This window comes from Phaseolus vulgaris, chromosome 2, assembly GCF_000499845.2.
Source record: "Phaseolus vulgaris cultivar G19833 chromosome 2, P. vulgaris v2.0, whole genome shotgun sequence".
Taxonomy (NCBI): domain Eukaryota; kingdom Viridiplantae; phylum Streptophyta; class Magnoliopsida; order Fabales; family Fabaceae; genus Phaseolus; species Phaseolus vulgaris.
The window spans coordinates 16,143,731-16,158,895 of NC_023758.2; the positions used below are offsets into that span (position 1 = coordinate 16,143,731).

Below are 15,165 nucleotides of genomic sequence, written 5' to 3' on the forward strand. Positions count from 1 at the left end.
GGTCGACGTCTCGCCCGAGAACGTTCCCCAGATTTGTCATCAAGGGATGACCTCAAGCCTTTCTCTCAACAAATCATGGAGGAGCCTGTGCCACCCCATTACATAGCACCCAAGATTTCCCTTTTCACTGGTGTAGAAGATCCCGAGACTCATCTAAAGGCATTCAAGGCTCAAATTATATTCTCTCTGTTGAAATTATATTCTTTCCATTGAAATTATGTTTTGTTTATTGAGATTATATTCTCATTGATGAAAGTTGTTGAAGGAATGTCTATAAAAGGGGTTTGAGACCCCGAGTAAAGGTAGGCTTTTCTGAACAATATATACAGATTATAGTTTGAATTCTCTCAGTGACTTGATCGTCGGAGAGTGATCAACAGGTAGAGCCCCCTTTATCCCAAAGATCAACATCTTGGAGCATCACGTGGAGACAGGTCAAAGCGGAGCTCAAACCAACTGTACCGTCCGGGTCTCATTCTCGGTTGACCGCTAACCGTTGACCAAAGTAGACATGGGACCCCCGAAGGAGGGGGACACGCTGGAGGTTCAGTTGGTTAGGAAAGAGTCTCGTGAGGCTCACATGGAAGAGGACCGAGGAGGTGTCGGCTTGGAGGAGGGGCGAGGCGTCCTCGACCCTCGGCACCCGAAGAGGAAGATGAGTCAGAAAGGTGGTTTGAAGGCCACATCTCAGCTACTAAGTATAGAGAAGCCCAGACTGCCAAAACCATGCATGAAGGTGTAGGGAAGCAACAGTACGCCCCACCGCTAGAGAACCAATGGAACCGATACGACTCGGTAGAGTCTCGTTCCAGCGGCGATCGGCATGCATGGGACTTGCAAGGGCAGTATACGCTCAACCTGGATGAACCCTCTGATATTGGGCATATGAGTTGACGCCTGAGGGATCATCCCGCGCTAGTTGCACTTCGAGAAGGGAGACTTACACGCTGGGATTTCCCTAAGTTGGGTTACAACGTCGTAAGGCCTCCTACACAGAGTTGCGCTTAAGTCAGAAGGAGACACGTGGCAGAAGCACTGACAAGGTATAAAAGCTCTCGTTGTCAAGAGGTTAAGGTACGCTTTTAGTCATTTTATGCTTACACACTGTACGCACGAGTGACTTGAGAACGAGAGAGAAATCAGTTAGAATTCAGTTACACACCTTCTGAACATGGTAGTTGCGGTGTTCCGATACGGAGGTGCACGGTGTTTTCTGCCAGTACTGACTTGAGCGTTGGAGTGCAAACAGCCGCGAGGGCGCCCTTTGTTCTCTCTGTTTCAGGTTCTCACGACGGCGAAGGGTGGAGGTTTGGAACGAGGAAGAAGGAGTCCTTGATACGCAGGTCTTAGCAACGCACGAAGAACAATCTGGTCAACCGGCAGGAACACCAGCTAAAGTTAGCTGACAAGAACATTTGGCGCCCACCGTGGGGCCCGATAAACTTGATCTCATCCACATTTGCGATTGAGCATTTATCGAGATGAGAAACACAAGGCAAGGACCGTTGGGATCTGAAGGAAGCGAGACCCCCACCTTGCAACAAATCATGGAGACCATGAGGACTCTCCAAAAGGCAAATGAAGAATATAGACGAGAGCATGAGCAAGTTCGAGAAGAAGCCAAGGCCGAGCAAGAGCGGTTGCGAGCAGAGGCCCGAGCTGACCAAGAGCACCTTTAAGCGTGTCTTATGGCAGAGATTAAGGCCTCCCAACTAACAATGGAGGAACATGTACAGGCCAATAAGGAGTTTCGCAAGACCAAAGAGGAACTGCGGAGGAGATTGCACCGACAGGGTCGACGTCTCGCCCGGGAACATTGCCCATATTTGTCATCGAGGGATGACCCCAGGCCTTTCTCTCAGCAAATCATAGAAGAGTCTGTGTGATGGAAGAGGCCCAAGCATAAGCCCACATGCAAGCCCACCAAAAGGTAGATTTGGGCCAACCACTAGAGTTTTGGCCAAAAGGATCCAAGAAGACTGAAATGTTGCTACTGATGGCAGAGAAACGTTGTTATACATGTTCAAATGCCATAAGCTCTAGTGTATAGTAGACTTTAATTTCTTGTCAAAATTAGCATAGGAACCTTATTTGTAATTTTTCTTAAAATTAATTTTGGCACCTAAAACACCAACCTAGGTAAACTTAGAGTTTCTAAAAACCTCTAAATTTACCAAGGCCGGTCTAGAAAGCCTATGGAGGGGGTGATCATACAAACTAGACACACCCCTCCCCATGTGCTCATTTAGGCGCCACTTTTGGGAGGGAATTCATTTGAATTTCCCTCCATTTTCTTTTGAATTTCTAGCTCTCTAAACACTATAAATAAGAGGGTTTGACTCATGTATTTGCAAGATTAATATAATAGTGAATTGCTGCCAAATTTGAGCCAATATCACTACTTGTCAAAAACCTCCCAAGGTTAGATTATTGATCTTCAATTCTCACCTTATCAAAGAGAGATGACCTCACCACTCTCATTTCATACCTAGCATGCACCTCCAAGGCCACCACACTTCCTAGGAGGGCCTTGTTCGTAGACTTCCATTGAGCTTCCGCCGAGATCACCAAAAACCTCTAATCATGAAGACACTCTTCCATCATTGTGTCACCCCATTACATAACACCCAAGATTGCCCTTTTCACTAGTGTAGAAGATCTTGAGACTCATCTAAAGACGTTCAGGGCTCAAATGATCATCTCTGAAGGTCTGATGCAATTCGATATAAGATGTTCATGGGAACATTCATAGGGACAACCCTACAATGATTTAGTGGGATCCCAGATGGACACATAACATTTTTCCCTCAATTCTCTAGAATGTTTAAAGAGCAGTTCTCGGCTAATAATGTCAACCCTCACGACTGTGTGACCTGTTCAATGTCAGGCAGAGCGAAGGGGAGTCTCTCAAAGGATACTCGAATAGATTTTGTGCAGTCTCAGTAAGACTTCAAACCTAAGATGAAGAGTTTTATCTATGATATGAGCATGTTAAAATTAGTGGTGTTTCATCACTGGTTGATCTTAATAGGGCAGGAGTACCTTTTCTTGAGATAGTTTCTAAGCCTGATATGAGAAATGATATTGAAGTAGCAAAATATGCTACAGAACTACAAAGGTTGGTGCGGTATTTGGGAGTGAGCAATGGCAATATGCAAGAAGGTCCTCTTCGTTGTGATGTAAATGTATCAATACGACCTATTGGGCAATCAAATTTTGGGACTAAGGTATCTATAGCTATTTCTTCTATATAAATAGTTAAAGGTTTTTTGGACTTCTGAAATTGACATTTTGTTAAATTGTTAGGAAGTTTGTTTCGTGTCCCCGTATCCTACATTTTAGATATTATACGTATCTTTATGTTCGTGTTCATATCGTATCAGTGTCTGTGCTACATAGGTTAAAATTGCATGTTGTTTGTTGATATTCGTCAATGTTATCCCTGCCCTAATTAGTCATTGTTACGATATAATCTTGGTTTAAGTTGAGTTTTCTCCGTGCAATCATAAGAATGGAAGATATTAAGAATATAGTTTACAGCTAATCTTGTACTATCGGACATAGAAAATATTCTTTTCAACAAAATAAACTCAGAATGAGTTTTTGGGTGTTAATTATTGACCAGTTTTGTTTGCACCAAGCATGATAATATTTTTTGCGTGAATTAAGTTGTGCTTCCCTCTTTACCTTTTTTAAATATATAAGAGATGGAATGTGCCACATTTAACTCCATTATAATGTAAATGAAATTGGTGAGCCATTCTTAACAAGTTTTCCATCGGGTGTATTTACTCTTAAGGGGATGAGGTAATTTAGCCTTACATCTTTATAAACCTTTTGTCAAAATACCTTTTTGTTTTGATGTCTTGTGAAATAGTTGTCTTTGTAAGCAATAAAACCAAATGTAAAATTTTGAGGTGTTACTTACCTTGATTGAATGCCATGTTCTCAATAAATGTATGCAATTACTTTAGTTTCTTATACTTATGTAGTTGACTGTAGTCAGAAATTATCAATGTGGTTTTCTGTTCTGTAAGAAAACAATTACTTGTACAGAATTTTGGGTATGGTCATATTATTGCAAAATTCTATTAAAAAAATGGCTAGGTCCTTGCCTTGCAGGAATGAAGTGCCAAAGTCTCTTACGTTTTGTTGCAGTGCAGTATGAACACATACAATATATTACAGATTTAGCAACTAATATGGTCAATTGTTACTAGCAGGTTGAAATAAAAAATTTGAACTCATTTTCTTCAGTGAGCAAAGCAATTGATTTTGAAATTGCAAGGTAGGTGCAACTCCATAGTCAAGGTCAGGAAGATCAGATAGTACAAGAAACTTGGTTATGGGAAGAAGGCTCTCAGGTTAGTGCTATAATGTGTTTCTTATATTTTTGTTTATAATGTAGTGTAGCAAGTGCAAGATTGTGTTTTCCTTTTTCTCTCTTCAGACTAGTATTCATAAATAACTTTTGTTATTTTGTTTAGAGAACAATTACAATGAGGAAAATGGAAGGGCTTGCTGATTATCAATATTTTCCAGAAGCAGACCTTCCAGTAGTAATTCTTGCTCAGGAATATGTTGATGATATAATAAATCTTTACCAGAGCTTCCAGAAATTAAGCGGAGAAGATATGAGCATATGGGTTTAAGCATGCAAGATGTTCTTTTCCTGGACAATGATAAAAATGTCAGTTATCTGTGGTTATGTACCGACTGAAAATAGGTGAACTTAGTAAAACAATGTACTAAAGATTAAGATACTTGATATCCTACATCCCACTACTGTATGATTATTGTTAATAAATGTACTTAAGATTTGATAGCACCCAAGAAAAAAAAATCCAACTGTGATAATGTTATGTAGATATAAATCAGAAGACTGTTAGTTAGTGTTATGTAGATATAAACCCTAAAAAACTGCAGCCACTGGAGACTACAAACAGACTATGAAGAATATAAAATTGCTATTGCTACTAAAATAATTCATTTCTTGCATTAAATAATAAACCTAATGAATGAAAACCCTACATGTGTCATGTCCAATATTTTAGAAAATTAAGTAATATTAAAAAGTATTAAAGGAAAAGAAAGAATAGGGTAAATCCCTTGTGTATATTGAACACATAGGGTTATGTTTATGTAGAAAAAGAAACATATGGACTAAGCCCATTACATAAATATGAGATATCTAACAATATCTATAATATCTCATAATATCAAATAATATCTAATTATATCTAATAGTATCTAACACTCCCCATCAAGTTGGTGCATATAGATCATATGTACCCAGCTTGTTACAAATGTAATCAATCCTAGGCCCTCGTAAGGGTTTAGTAAAAAATATCTGCTAATTGATTATTTGAATTAACAAACTCAGTCTTGATATCTCCTGATATAATCTTTTCTCGAATGAAATGACAATCAATCTCAATATGTTTTGTCCTTTCACGAAAAACTGGATTTGAGCTAATATGAAGAGCAACCTGATTATCACATATAAGTGTCATTTGAGTAACCTCTCCAAATTGCAATTCTTTAAGTAATTCTTTAAGCCAAATAAGCTCACAAGTAGCCGAGGCCATAACTCTATATTCTGATTCTGCACTAGATCTTGCCACAACACTTTGTTTCTTGCTCTTCCAAGAGATCAAGTTATCACCAATGGAGACACAATAACCAGAAGTTGATCTTCTATCAGATGGAGATCCTGCCCAATCAGCATCTGAATAACAAACGACTTTAGTATGGTTATTATGACCATATAACAAACCTTTTCCAGGAGAGCCTTTAATGTACTTCACTATATGAATGACTGCATTCCAATGATCTTCACATGGAGAATTAAGAAATTGACTCACCACACTGACTGCAAAGGAAATATCAGGACGAGTAATAGCGAGATAGTTCAATTTTCCAACTAATCTCCTATACTTCTCAGGATCTGAAAGAGGCTCCCCCTGATTGGGTAGAAGCTTGACATTGGGATCCATGGGAGTATTAACAAATTTCGAATTCATCAACCCAATTTCCTCCAAAATATCTAATCGTATTTTCTTTGAGAGATAAGAATACCAATACTGGATTGTGCTACCTCAATCCCCAAGAAATATATGAGTTTGCCAAGATCTTTGGTCTGAAAGTGTTGACAAAGGTGTTGTTTTACTTGTGAGATGCCATGGTGATCACTGCCTGTAAGAACAATGTCATCAACAAATACTACAAGATAGATACACCCAGCACTCGAGTGACGATAAAAAACTGAATGATTTCCTTCACTACGAGTCATACCAAATTGTTGAACAACATTGCTAAATTTTCCAAACCAAGCCCTAGGAGACTGCTTGAGGCCATATAAAGATTTGCAAAGACGACATACCAATCCAGAAGACTCCCCCTGAGCAACAAAACCGGGAGGTTGCTCCATATAAATTTCTTCCTGCAAATCCCCATTAAGAAAAGCATTTTTGACATCCAGTTGATAAAGAGGCCATTGTTGAAGAGCAACCATAGCTATGAATAAGCGAACAGAGGCCATCTTTGCTACTGGAGAAAAATTATCACCATAGTCTAAACCAAAAATTTGGGTATAACCCTTAGCCACAAGACAAGCTTTGAGACGATCAATAGTACCATAAGGACCAACTTTGATAGCAAAAATCCACCTGCAACCAACAACAGATTTCCTAGATGGTAAAGGAACAAGTTCCCAAGTTCCATTATTCTGAAGCGCATTCATTTCCTCAAGCATGGCCTGACGCCAACCAGGATGAGCTAAGACATCACCTACAGATTTTGGAATTGATACAGAAGAAATAGACGAAAGGCAGGTATAAAAGGGTGGAGATAGTCTATGGTAACTCAAAGCAGTATAATGTGGAGAGGGATTACGAGTAGAATGTATACCTTTACGGATAGCAATAGGAAGATCAGGTTCAACAGTCGGAGGTTCAACTGTAGGAGCCAGAGGGGGATGAGGTGTTGGCACCGGAATAGAGTCTGCTGATGGACGATGAGACGTTTGACGACGACTATACACCTGAAGAGTTGGTGGCGGTGGTGAATCGTTAGGTGCACTAGGCACAACAAGAGGAATATTAACTTGATTAGATGAAGAAATTGAAGGAGAAGGACAAGACTTAAAGTAAAGGGAAGATTCACTGAAGGTGACATCTGCTGAAATAAAATAACGATTTAAAGACGGTGAGAAACATTTATATCCTTTTTGTGATCTAGTGAACCCTAAAAAGACACATTTGTGTGACTTAGGAGATAATTTATCAAGACCAGGACTAAAATTATGAACAAAACATGTGACCAAAAACTTTGGGAGGTAAAGAGTGGAGAGGGTCATGTGGAAATAAAATAGAATGAGGAATTTTGTTATCTAAAACTAAAGATGGCATGCGATTAATGAGATAATATGCACTAAGAACAACATCACCCCAAAAACGCTGAGGAACATCACCATGGATTAAAATAGTACGAGTTGTTTCAACAAGATGTCTATTCTTGCGCTCAGCTACCCCATTTTGTTGAGGTGTATAAGCACATGAAGTTGGATGAAGAATACCATGAGAAGCCATAAATTTTTTAAAAGAATGAGAAAGATACTCACGTCCATTATCACTGCGCAAAATTCGGATGGAAATTCCAAATTGATTTTTAATTTCATTGTAAAATATTTGAAATATAGAAAACAACTCAGAACGGTTTTTCATTAAAAATACCCAAGTACATCTTGAATAATCATCAATAAAAGTAAAAAAATATTGAAATCCTAAATTAGACTTAATACGACTTGGTCCCCAAATGTCAGAGTGAACTAAGGCAAAAGGAGATGAAGCAAGTTGTGAGATACTACTAGGAAAAGAACTACGAATGTGCTTCCCTAACTGACACGACCCAGACGATAAAGTAGACACATTAGACAAACTTGGAATAAGCTGCTGCATCTTTGCAAGACTAGGATGACCCAACCGAGCATGAATGAGAGATGGAGAATCCATAATTGCGCCAACATGTGCAGAGATTTGTAGTTGATAAAGTCCATGAGACTCACATCCGATGCCAATCATCCGTCCCGAACTCCAGTCCTGTAAAGTAACAGAATCTTTGGTAAAAGAAATAACATAATCAAGGGAACGGGTGAGACGACTAATGGATAATAAGTTAAATGGAGACCCAGGGACATAAAGAACATTATCAATAGATAAAGAAGAAAAAAGATTAATAGTACCAACACCATGTAATGGTACCCTATATCCATTGGCCATGGTAACCAAAGGTAAATAACCCGTAATAGATAGGGAAGAGAAAAAAAGATTTATTACCAGTAATGTGATCAGTGGCACCTGAATCTAGAACCCAAGGGCCATGGGAAGTGGAGTGAGTGAGGCCAACAAAAGATGTACCTGAATGTGCAACAGAAGTCGTGGAACTAGGGTTCTGACGATCCTCATACCATTTAAGAAATTCATTGAAAATAGAAGGCTAGCCTCGGGTATCAATTGAAGTATGGTCCATGGTAGAAGGTTGCACAGGGACAATTTGAGCAACCGCAACAGATCTAGGAGGACGACCATGTAAAGCATAACATCTGTCAATTTTGTGGCCAAGTTTGCCACAATGGTCACACCACTAGTGCAGATATGTAAAACAAATGCGGCTATTTTAAATTTACAAATGCGGTCATAGAACCGCATTTGATCAGCACGCATTCGTAAATCTGGAATTTACAAATGCGGTCCTATGACCGCATTCATAAATCACATTTACAAATGCGGTTACCTAAAATAACCGCATTTTTATATTATTCTGAATTAGGGAGTGGGTTTGGGGTTTAGGATTTATGAATGCGGTCTTGGTAAAAACCGCATTCATAAATCACTATTTACAAATGCGGTCTTGGTAAATGACCGCATTTGTAAATAGTGCTTTTTTTTTAATGTACCCTCTGTTTTGTGCAGAAACCATATATTTAAATAACCTGCATAATGATCAAACCCAGCCAGACAAATACAGAAATGTAGTAATCAATTGAAATCATCAAAATGTACATTTACAAGTGATCAAATTACATATAATAAAACCATTATTGTTTACCTATGCTAGAGTTATAAAAATTAATGAAATATGTGGACCAAGAATCTCTAACATATGAAATGCCTTCCTCACTCATTGGTGTTTCTTCTGTGAATAACTGCATTGCAAAGTTGACATAAATTAGTTTCTAGATATATATATGTTCAAGAATTATAAAAATGATTTAACATATACCTCTTTCCAACCAGTTTTAACACCTAGTCTTATAATGGTAATCATCCATTGCATAATGTAATAGCCACACTCATAGCTTCCTGGTTGTTTATTACACTATAATTCAATAAAAAGTAATATGTTAGTATATTGATAAACAATGATAATAGAGAAAGAAAAAAATTACAAACCTTTACTCTTATGTAGTTCAAATTATTTGAACTGGATCGACCTTTTAGGATGTTATATCCACGCCATGAACTGGTTAATACAAAAAACCTCGTTAGTAGATGGTTAATTAGTAACATACAAAGTTAAGTTTATACTATACTTACGTATCAATGATATCCTTAAATTTTGTGGGCATCTTCTTGTGTAGGGAACAGAACCACACAGCAGTCTTATCAACCATTGATAAGACAAGTAACTGCCAATGATGCCTATATGATCATTGAAAAGAGTTAGTAAATATTTAAAACATGAAATAATAATAATTGATGACATATAATTAAACTTACTCATTAATATAAGGACATAAATAAATTTGTTTTCCCTCTTTTTCCAGGATGTTAGTGATGTATGCTTGAGTCTCAGTTGAGTTTGGTCCAACGGGATTAGTATATGCAGGATCTAAGAATCCATACATATTTTCCTTCCCCTCAGTGATACAGACTCTATGCAAAAACCTACAAGTTTTTAGTTAAAGCATAATCAATAATAATTTAACATAAAGTAAATTGAATAATAGGTAAAGATACTTACATCATAAAAAATTGAATTATACTTATATTGAGCTCCTGTTTCCCAGATATAAATTCTGATAAATCTGTGTTGTAAATCATCAGTGGCAGTTCAGTGTTGATTTGAAAAAATGTATTATCCCACGGAACTGGAAAAGGATCATTGCCAATCTGACTAGCAATGAGACGTAGGGAAGCCATAGGATCGTTAACTGGAACCTCACGCTTCTTTTTCGGACTTGGTTGCTGAAAAGGTTTCTACAAGATAAACAACATTTGTATTAAATTATATGTAATATAAATATAAATAAAAAATAATATAATGAAACGAAATTATTACATGAGGTTCGGGCATAGATCGAATGAGCTCTCTGGGCCAGGCAGTTAACGCACAGACACCTGATCTTTGCTCCATCATGACCACTAATAATCGCATTACGCTGCGCAAATTGTATAAATTCCTCTACTCCCCTTTCGTACTCATCACTTATACGAACAACATTAATCCAACTTCGATCCATTATATATTCTGGAATATAGTTAGGATTTTCTAATAATTAGTATTCTATTCAATCTCACACATTTGCCGAGGGTCGAACACCCCCGGACTCAATCCAAACACGATATTTCTATTCTAAAAGTAACAATAACTAACATAACATAAAACTTTTATTAAAATGTAATTAACAACTAACTAAATATATAATATAAATTTAAGAAAATAGAAATTATATAATACAAAAATTCAAAATACACACAAATATATAAATTATTAGTTATTAGTTATAAATTCCAAGTTGTATTAGTTATTAATTAAATATATATTATAATACAGAAAAATAAAAATTCAAAATATTAAATAAAAATTCAAAATATTAAATATAAATTCAAAATATTAAATAAATATTAAATACAACACCAACCTTTAGGTTGATGGTGATCGGAGTGGCAGAGGCACAAGACGAAGACGAAGACGAAGGCGAAGGCGGTGGCGGAAGTTGTGGCGGTGGCGGAAGCTGTGGCAGTGGCGGAGCAGAAAAAACCAGCGAACCCAATAGAACAGTAACCAGCTATATGCCAAAAACGAGTTAGGAAACGAAATGACAATGCCAAGGAAGTGAATAATGACAATGACAAAAACGAAAACGAAAACAAACGTTGAAGCGAAGAGAGCTGAAACTTACAATGCAAAGGGAACTGAAACAGAACGTTGAAACGAAGAGCGAAGAAGACGAAAGTGAAAACTAGTGGCGCGCTTCAATTTTTAGGGTAAAATTGATTTACAAATGCGGTCTTACCCTAGAACCGCATTTGTAAATCAATTTAATTACAAAAATGCCACCGCGTTTTTTACAAATGCTTTTAAGTGCAAAGCCGCACTAAATAAAGGGTCGTTGTTTTCATATTTTGTACTAGTGCACTTGTGACGCCCTTTTCCCGGCTTGTGAGGGCGAGTACGATCATTATGCTGAGAGACTAAAGCAGAAGAGTCATCAACATGAGACGTTATATCAGTGGTGTGTTTACCTGGCACGCACAAAAGGGTAAAACAAGTGGAAGTAAAATTGGGCACAATAGGAGATCCCAAAATTTGATCACGAACGTGAGAATAATCATCAGGAAGGCCATGTAAACCCAATAACATGAAGAACTTGGATCTTTGTTCTAGTTCTTGAGAAGGAATATAGGCAGGAGGTAATAACTCATTAAAATCATGAAGAAGAGCATGAAGTTTACCTAGATATTCTGTCATTGTACCATCAAGACGTTTGGGAGCAATAATTGTGAGAAGATTTTGACACACACCATAAAGACGTTGAGTATCATTGGTGTATAATAATTTTGCTTGTTCCCAAATTTCTGAACATGTCTCATAGGTACGAAAAATTTGTTTTAAAGATGAGTGAATGGTCGATTTGATAACAATGCATAATTGAGCATCAATTTTCAACCAACGGAAAGCCTCATTTTCAGCAACAGTAGGATGAGTAAGATAATCAATATAACCTTGACTCTTAAGCCATAATTTAATATATGATGCCCAAGTGTCATAATTGGTTCCATCCAATTTGTCAATGGAAAGATGAACATTGACGTAATTAGTATAAATAGATGAATCCGGCATAATGATTGCGGAAGAAGCCACAGTGGTAGCGGCAGCGGAAGAAGCCATAGTGGCAACAACAAAGATGAAGGCTCCGGCGGCGATTCCGGCAGCGTCACCAGCAGAGGCTCCGACGACGGCTCCAGCAAGATTCTGGTGAGATTCTGGTGACGACTTCGACGAGATTCCGGCGACGGCTCCGACGAGGTAGTGGTAGCTACGACGAGACAGTGGGGCGGTGGCTGGAAAATTCCAGTGAATAGTGGGTTCACCAATAAAAATTGAACCCTAAACCCTAAACCCTAACCTTATGCTCTAGATACCATATTAAAGGAAAAGAAAGAATAGGGTAAATCCCTTGTGTATATTGAACACACAGGGTTATGTTTATATAGGAAAAGAAACATATGGACTAAGCCCATTACATAAATATGAGATATCTAACAATATCTATAATATCTCATAATATCAAATAATATCTAATTATATCTAATAATATCTAACAAAAAAGAATATTTTTAGGCCCATCCAATAAAAGTAAAATTCCTTAGGCTAGTAAATTGTCAGAAGCTGAAATACAAACTCATAAAAGCTTACTAGATATTTGAAAACATGATTGACAGTGTAGAAATGCACTGATATATCATGAGACTATCAATATCGCCGATGCGTGTAACATAAGTACAATATTAGTCGTTAGAAAGCTAAATAGTAGATGCCAATAAACTGTATTACTACAAATGTTCTAATGTGATTTTTTTTTCTTCTGCATTGATGTATTAGATTGCAAAATTTTTTGATGCAACTCTTGCAAAAGGTGCTGATCCAAAGCTAGTCGCCAGCTGGATAATGAGTGATATCGTTGTTTTCATGAAAAATGAAATTTTGACCATAAACGAAATAAAGCTTACAACCTGAATAGTTGTCTGAGTTGATAGCTTCCATCAAAGGTGGAACCATTAGTGGCAAGATTGGGAAGGAGGTATGTTTGCTTTGGCACTGATAAGAGTTGATACAAGCATAAACACTTTCAACACTTGAACACAACAATATATTTGAAGGAAGACAACAATTCAAGGAACAAATGAATGCTAAAACACTGAAAACGAAATTAACATCACCAAAATAGAATGTTAAAACAGAATTGAACTCAAGGAAGCTTAAGGAATCAGCAATGGAGACATAGCCTTCCAAAATGATGAACCAAACTCAATAAGAGTGTTATCTCCTTATGAACAACAATGGAACAAGTTTACCGAACAAAAATTAAAGAAGAACACAATTAACCGAACAGAATTTAAAGAAGAACACAATTAACTGAACAAAATTGAATTATAGGAAGAACAACCGATTGAATGAATAAGGCACAATGAAGGAAGATGAGCTTATGTGGTTGTAGTATGGTTTGGGAATGGACACGCCACTTGGATGGTGAATGCTCCTAGATAAGTGTTGGTAAGCCGCCACTTGAATGCTCCCAATGCATCACAAGATGAGACAAAGAAGAGGAGAACAAGTCTCACACCAAATCACTCACAAATTGAGTATAGTAACTTTACTTGTATTTCAACCTTGTCTTTACAATGACCACGCATCTCTATTTATAGCTTTAGAGGGCTGAAATGAAAGTGAAACAAATTCAAAATTCCCTCCTAATTCAAAATCAAATTCAACGCCTAAATCTAGAGTCATGAGGAAGATGTGACTTATTTTCTATTTTGGCACCTCCTAATACTCCTACACCAACTCCTTAAGTCTTTGTTTTGTACATTAATACCCCTTATTTAATATCTACACCTCCCTTTTAAAGTTCTACTAAAACTACACAAAAGAAATTACAAATAGAGACATCCAATGATGCTCATTTATTTAATGTTTGGCCTTGCCTCTCATGGGCTGGACTTGGGCTTCTTGGGCTTGGGCTTCTTGGGTTTTGGCTTTGGGCTTTGGGCTTGGGCCTCCATATTAAGAGCACTAATAAGAAGAACTTCAAGTATTTTGGTCCTTGACCATTCCTCCTATTAATAGTATCTTTTTTGTTGTCATCAGGCACTAATGAGTGATGCATAGTATTCTAAGCTTCCAGGATTCTTACCCAATTTTTAAACATTAAGCTGCTCTACCTTCTTGTTTCTCACTAATTTGTTCATATACTTTACTACACTGGGAAGTCATTTGTGTTAGTGTATTCTAACTATGGACCAAGCCAAGTGTGGGAATTCTTTATAAATATGTTGATCTCTGAAGTCTAATTCGGGCTTTAATCATCAAAGTCTTAATCATCATTAAACTTCAATATTTTGTTCTTGTAAAAAACATGTCCTATTATTATGCCTATATATTAATGTACCATGTAAATATGGTAATTAGGAAACTTGGATCTTTGATTTATTACACTCATTTTATCACCATCAAGTTTGAAATATAGTTATGAGACAGTTTTTAGCATATGCTTCTCTTTGTCCTCAATGAAGTGGAAAATTAGAAAAGACAATTAGGCAGTTGTGAATGAATTATATAAATATGGGCTTATGTTGATTTTGTATTTTCTTTTCTTTTCAATTTGTTCATTTGTTTGCAGGTGCTATTTGAGCTATTAGCCAAGGTTGGAGAGGTTAAGGAACTCAGAATAAAAGGACTTGGTTAAGGTAAGTTGTAGGATTAAATTTAACTATTTATGATTTACTTGTTTGAACAATATTTTTTATAGCCCAACCAAATTTTTGTTGGTGTCTTTTATTTTATAATTATAAACATTGAAATTTATTAACTTAAACTATTTATTTTAGGATCAAATATTGGAAGTGGTGCTCCATACCTAATCAAGTAATATGATGAAGTGTTGGAAGCAAAACTGATTAGGAAAAAACAATTTGGGTTTTAATTTTAAATTATGTATCAACTTTTGAACAATTATGTGTGTTTTAATTTTAAATTATGTATCAACTTTTGAACAATTATTTGTGTTTTAATTTTCAATTATGTATCAACTTTTGAACAATATTATGTGTTTTTTAATTTTCAATGCAATGAATGAATGCTTATAACTTTATATATTAT

The 15,165-nt window shown here is 36.7% G+C and overlaps 1 protein-coding gene and 1 pseudogene across 1 annotated transcript; one reads left to right on the forward strand and one right to left on the reverse strand.

Moving 5' to 3' along the window:
- Positions 1–1,718: 1,718 nt before the first annotated feature.
- On the forward strand, positions 1,719–14,752 carry LOC137809097 (glutamyl-tRNA(Gln) amidotransferase subunit B, chloroplastic/mitochondrial-like; annotated as a pseudogene).
- Positions 9,089–9,695, reverse strand: LOC137809633 (uncharacterized). Its single transcript, XM_068610737.1, has 4 exons — positions 9,597–9,695; positions 9,453–9,522; positions 9,283–9,378; positions 9,089–9,205 (listed from the first exon to the last, which is right to left on the reverse strand). The coding sequence occupies exons 1-4, from the start codon at positions 9,671–9,673 to the stop codon at positions 9,098–9,100; spliced, it is 351 nt and encodes a 116-aa protein (XP_068466838.1). The 5' UTR covers positions 9,674–9,695; the 3' UTR covers positions 9,089–9,097.
- Positions 14,753–15,165: the final 413 nt, after the last annotated feature.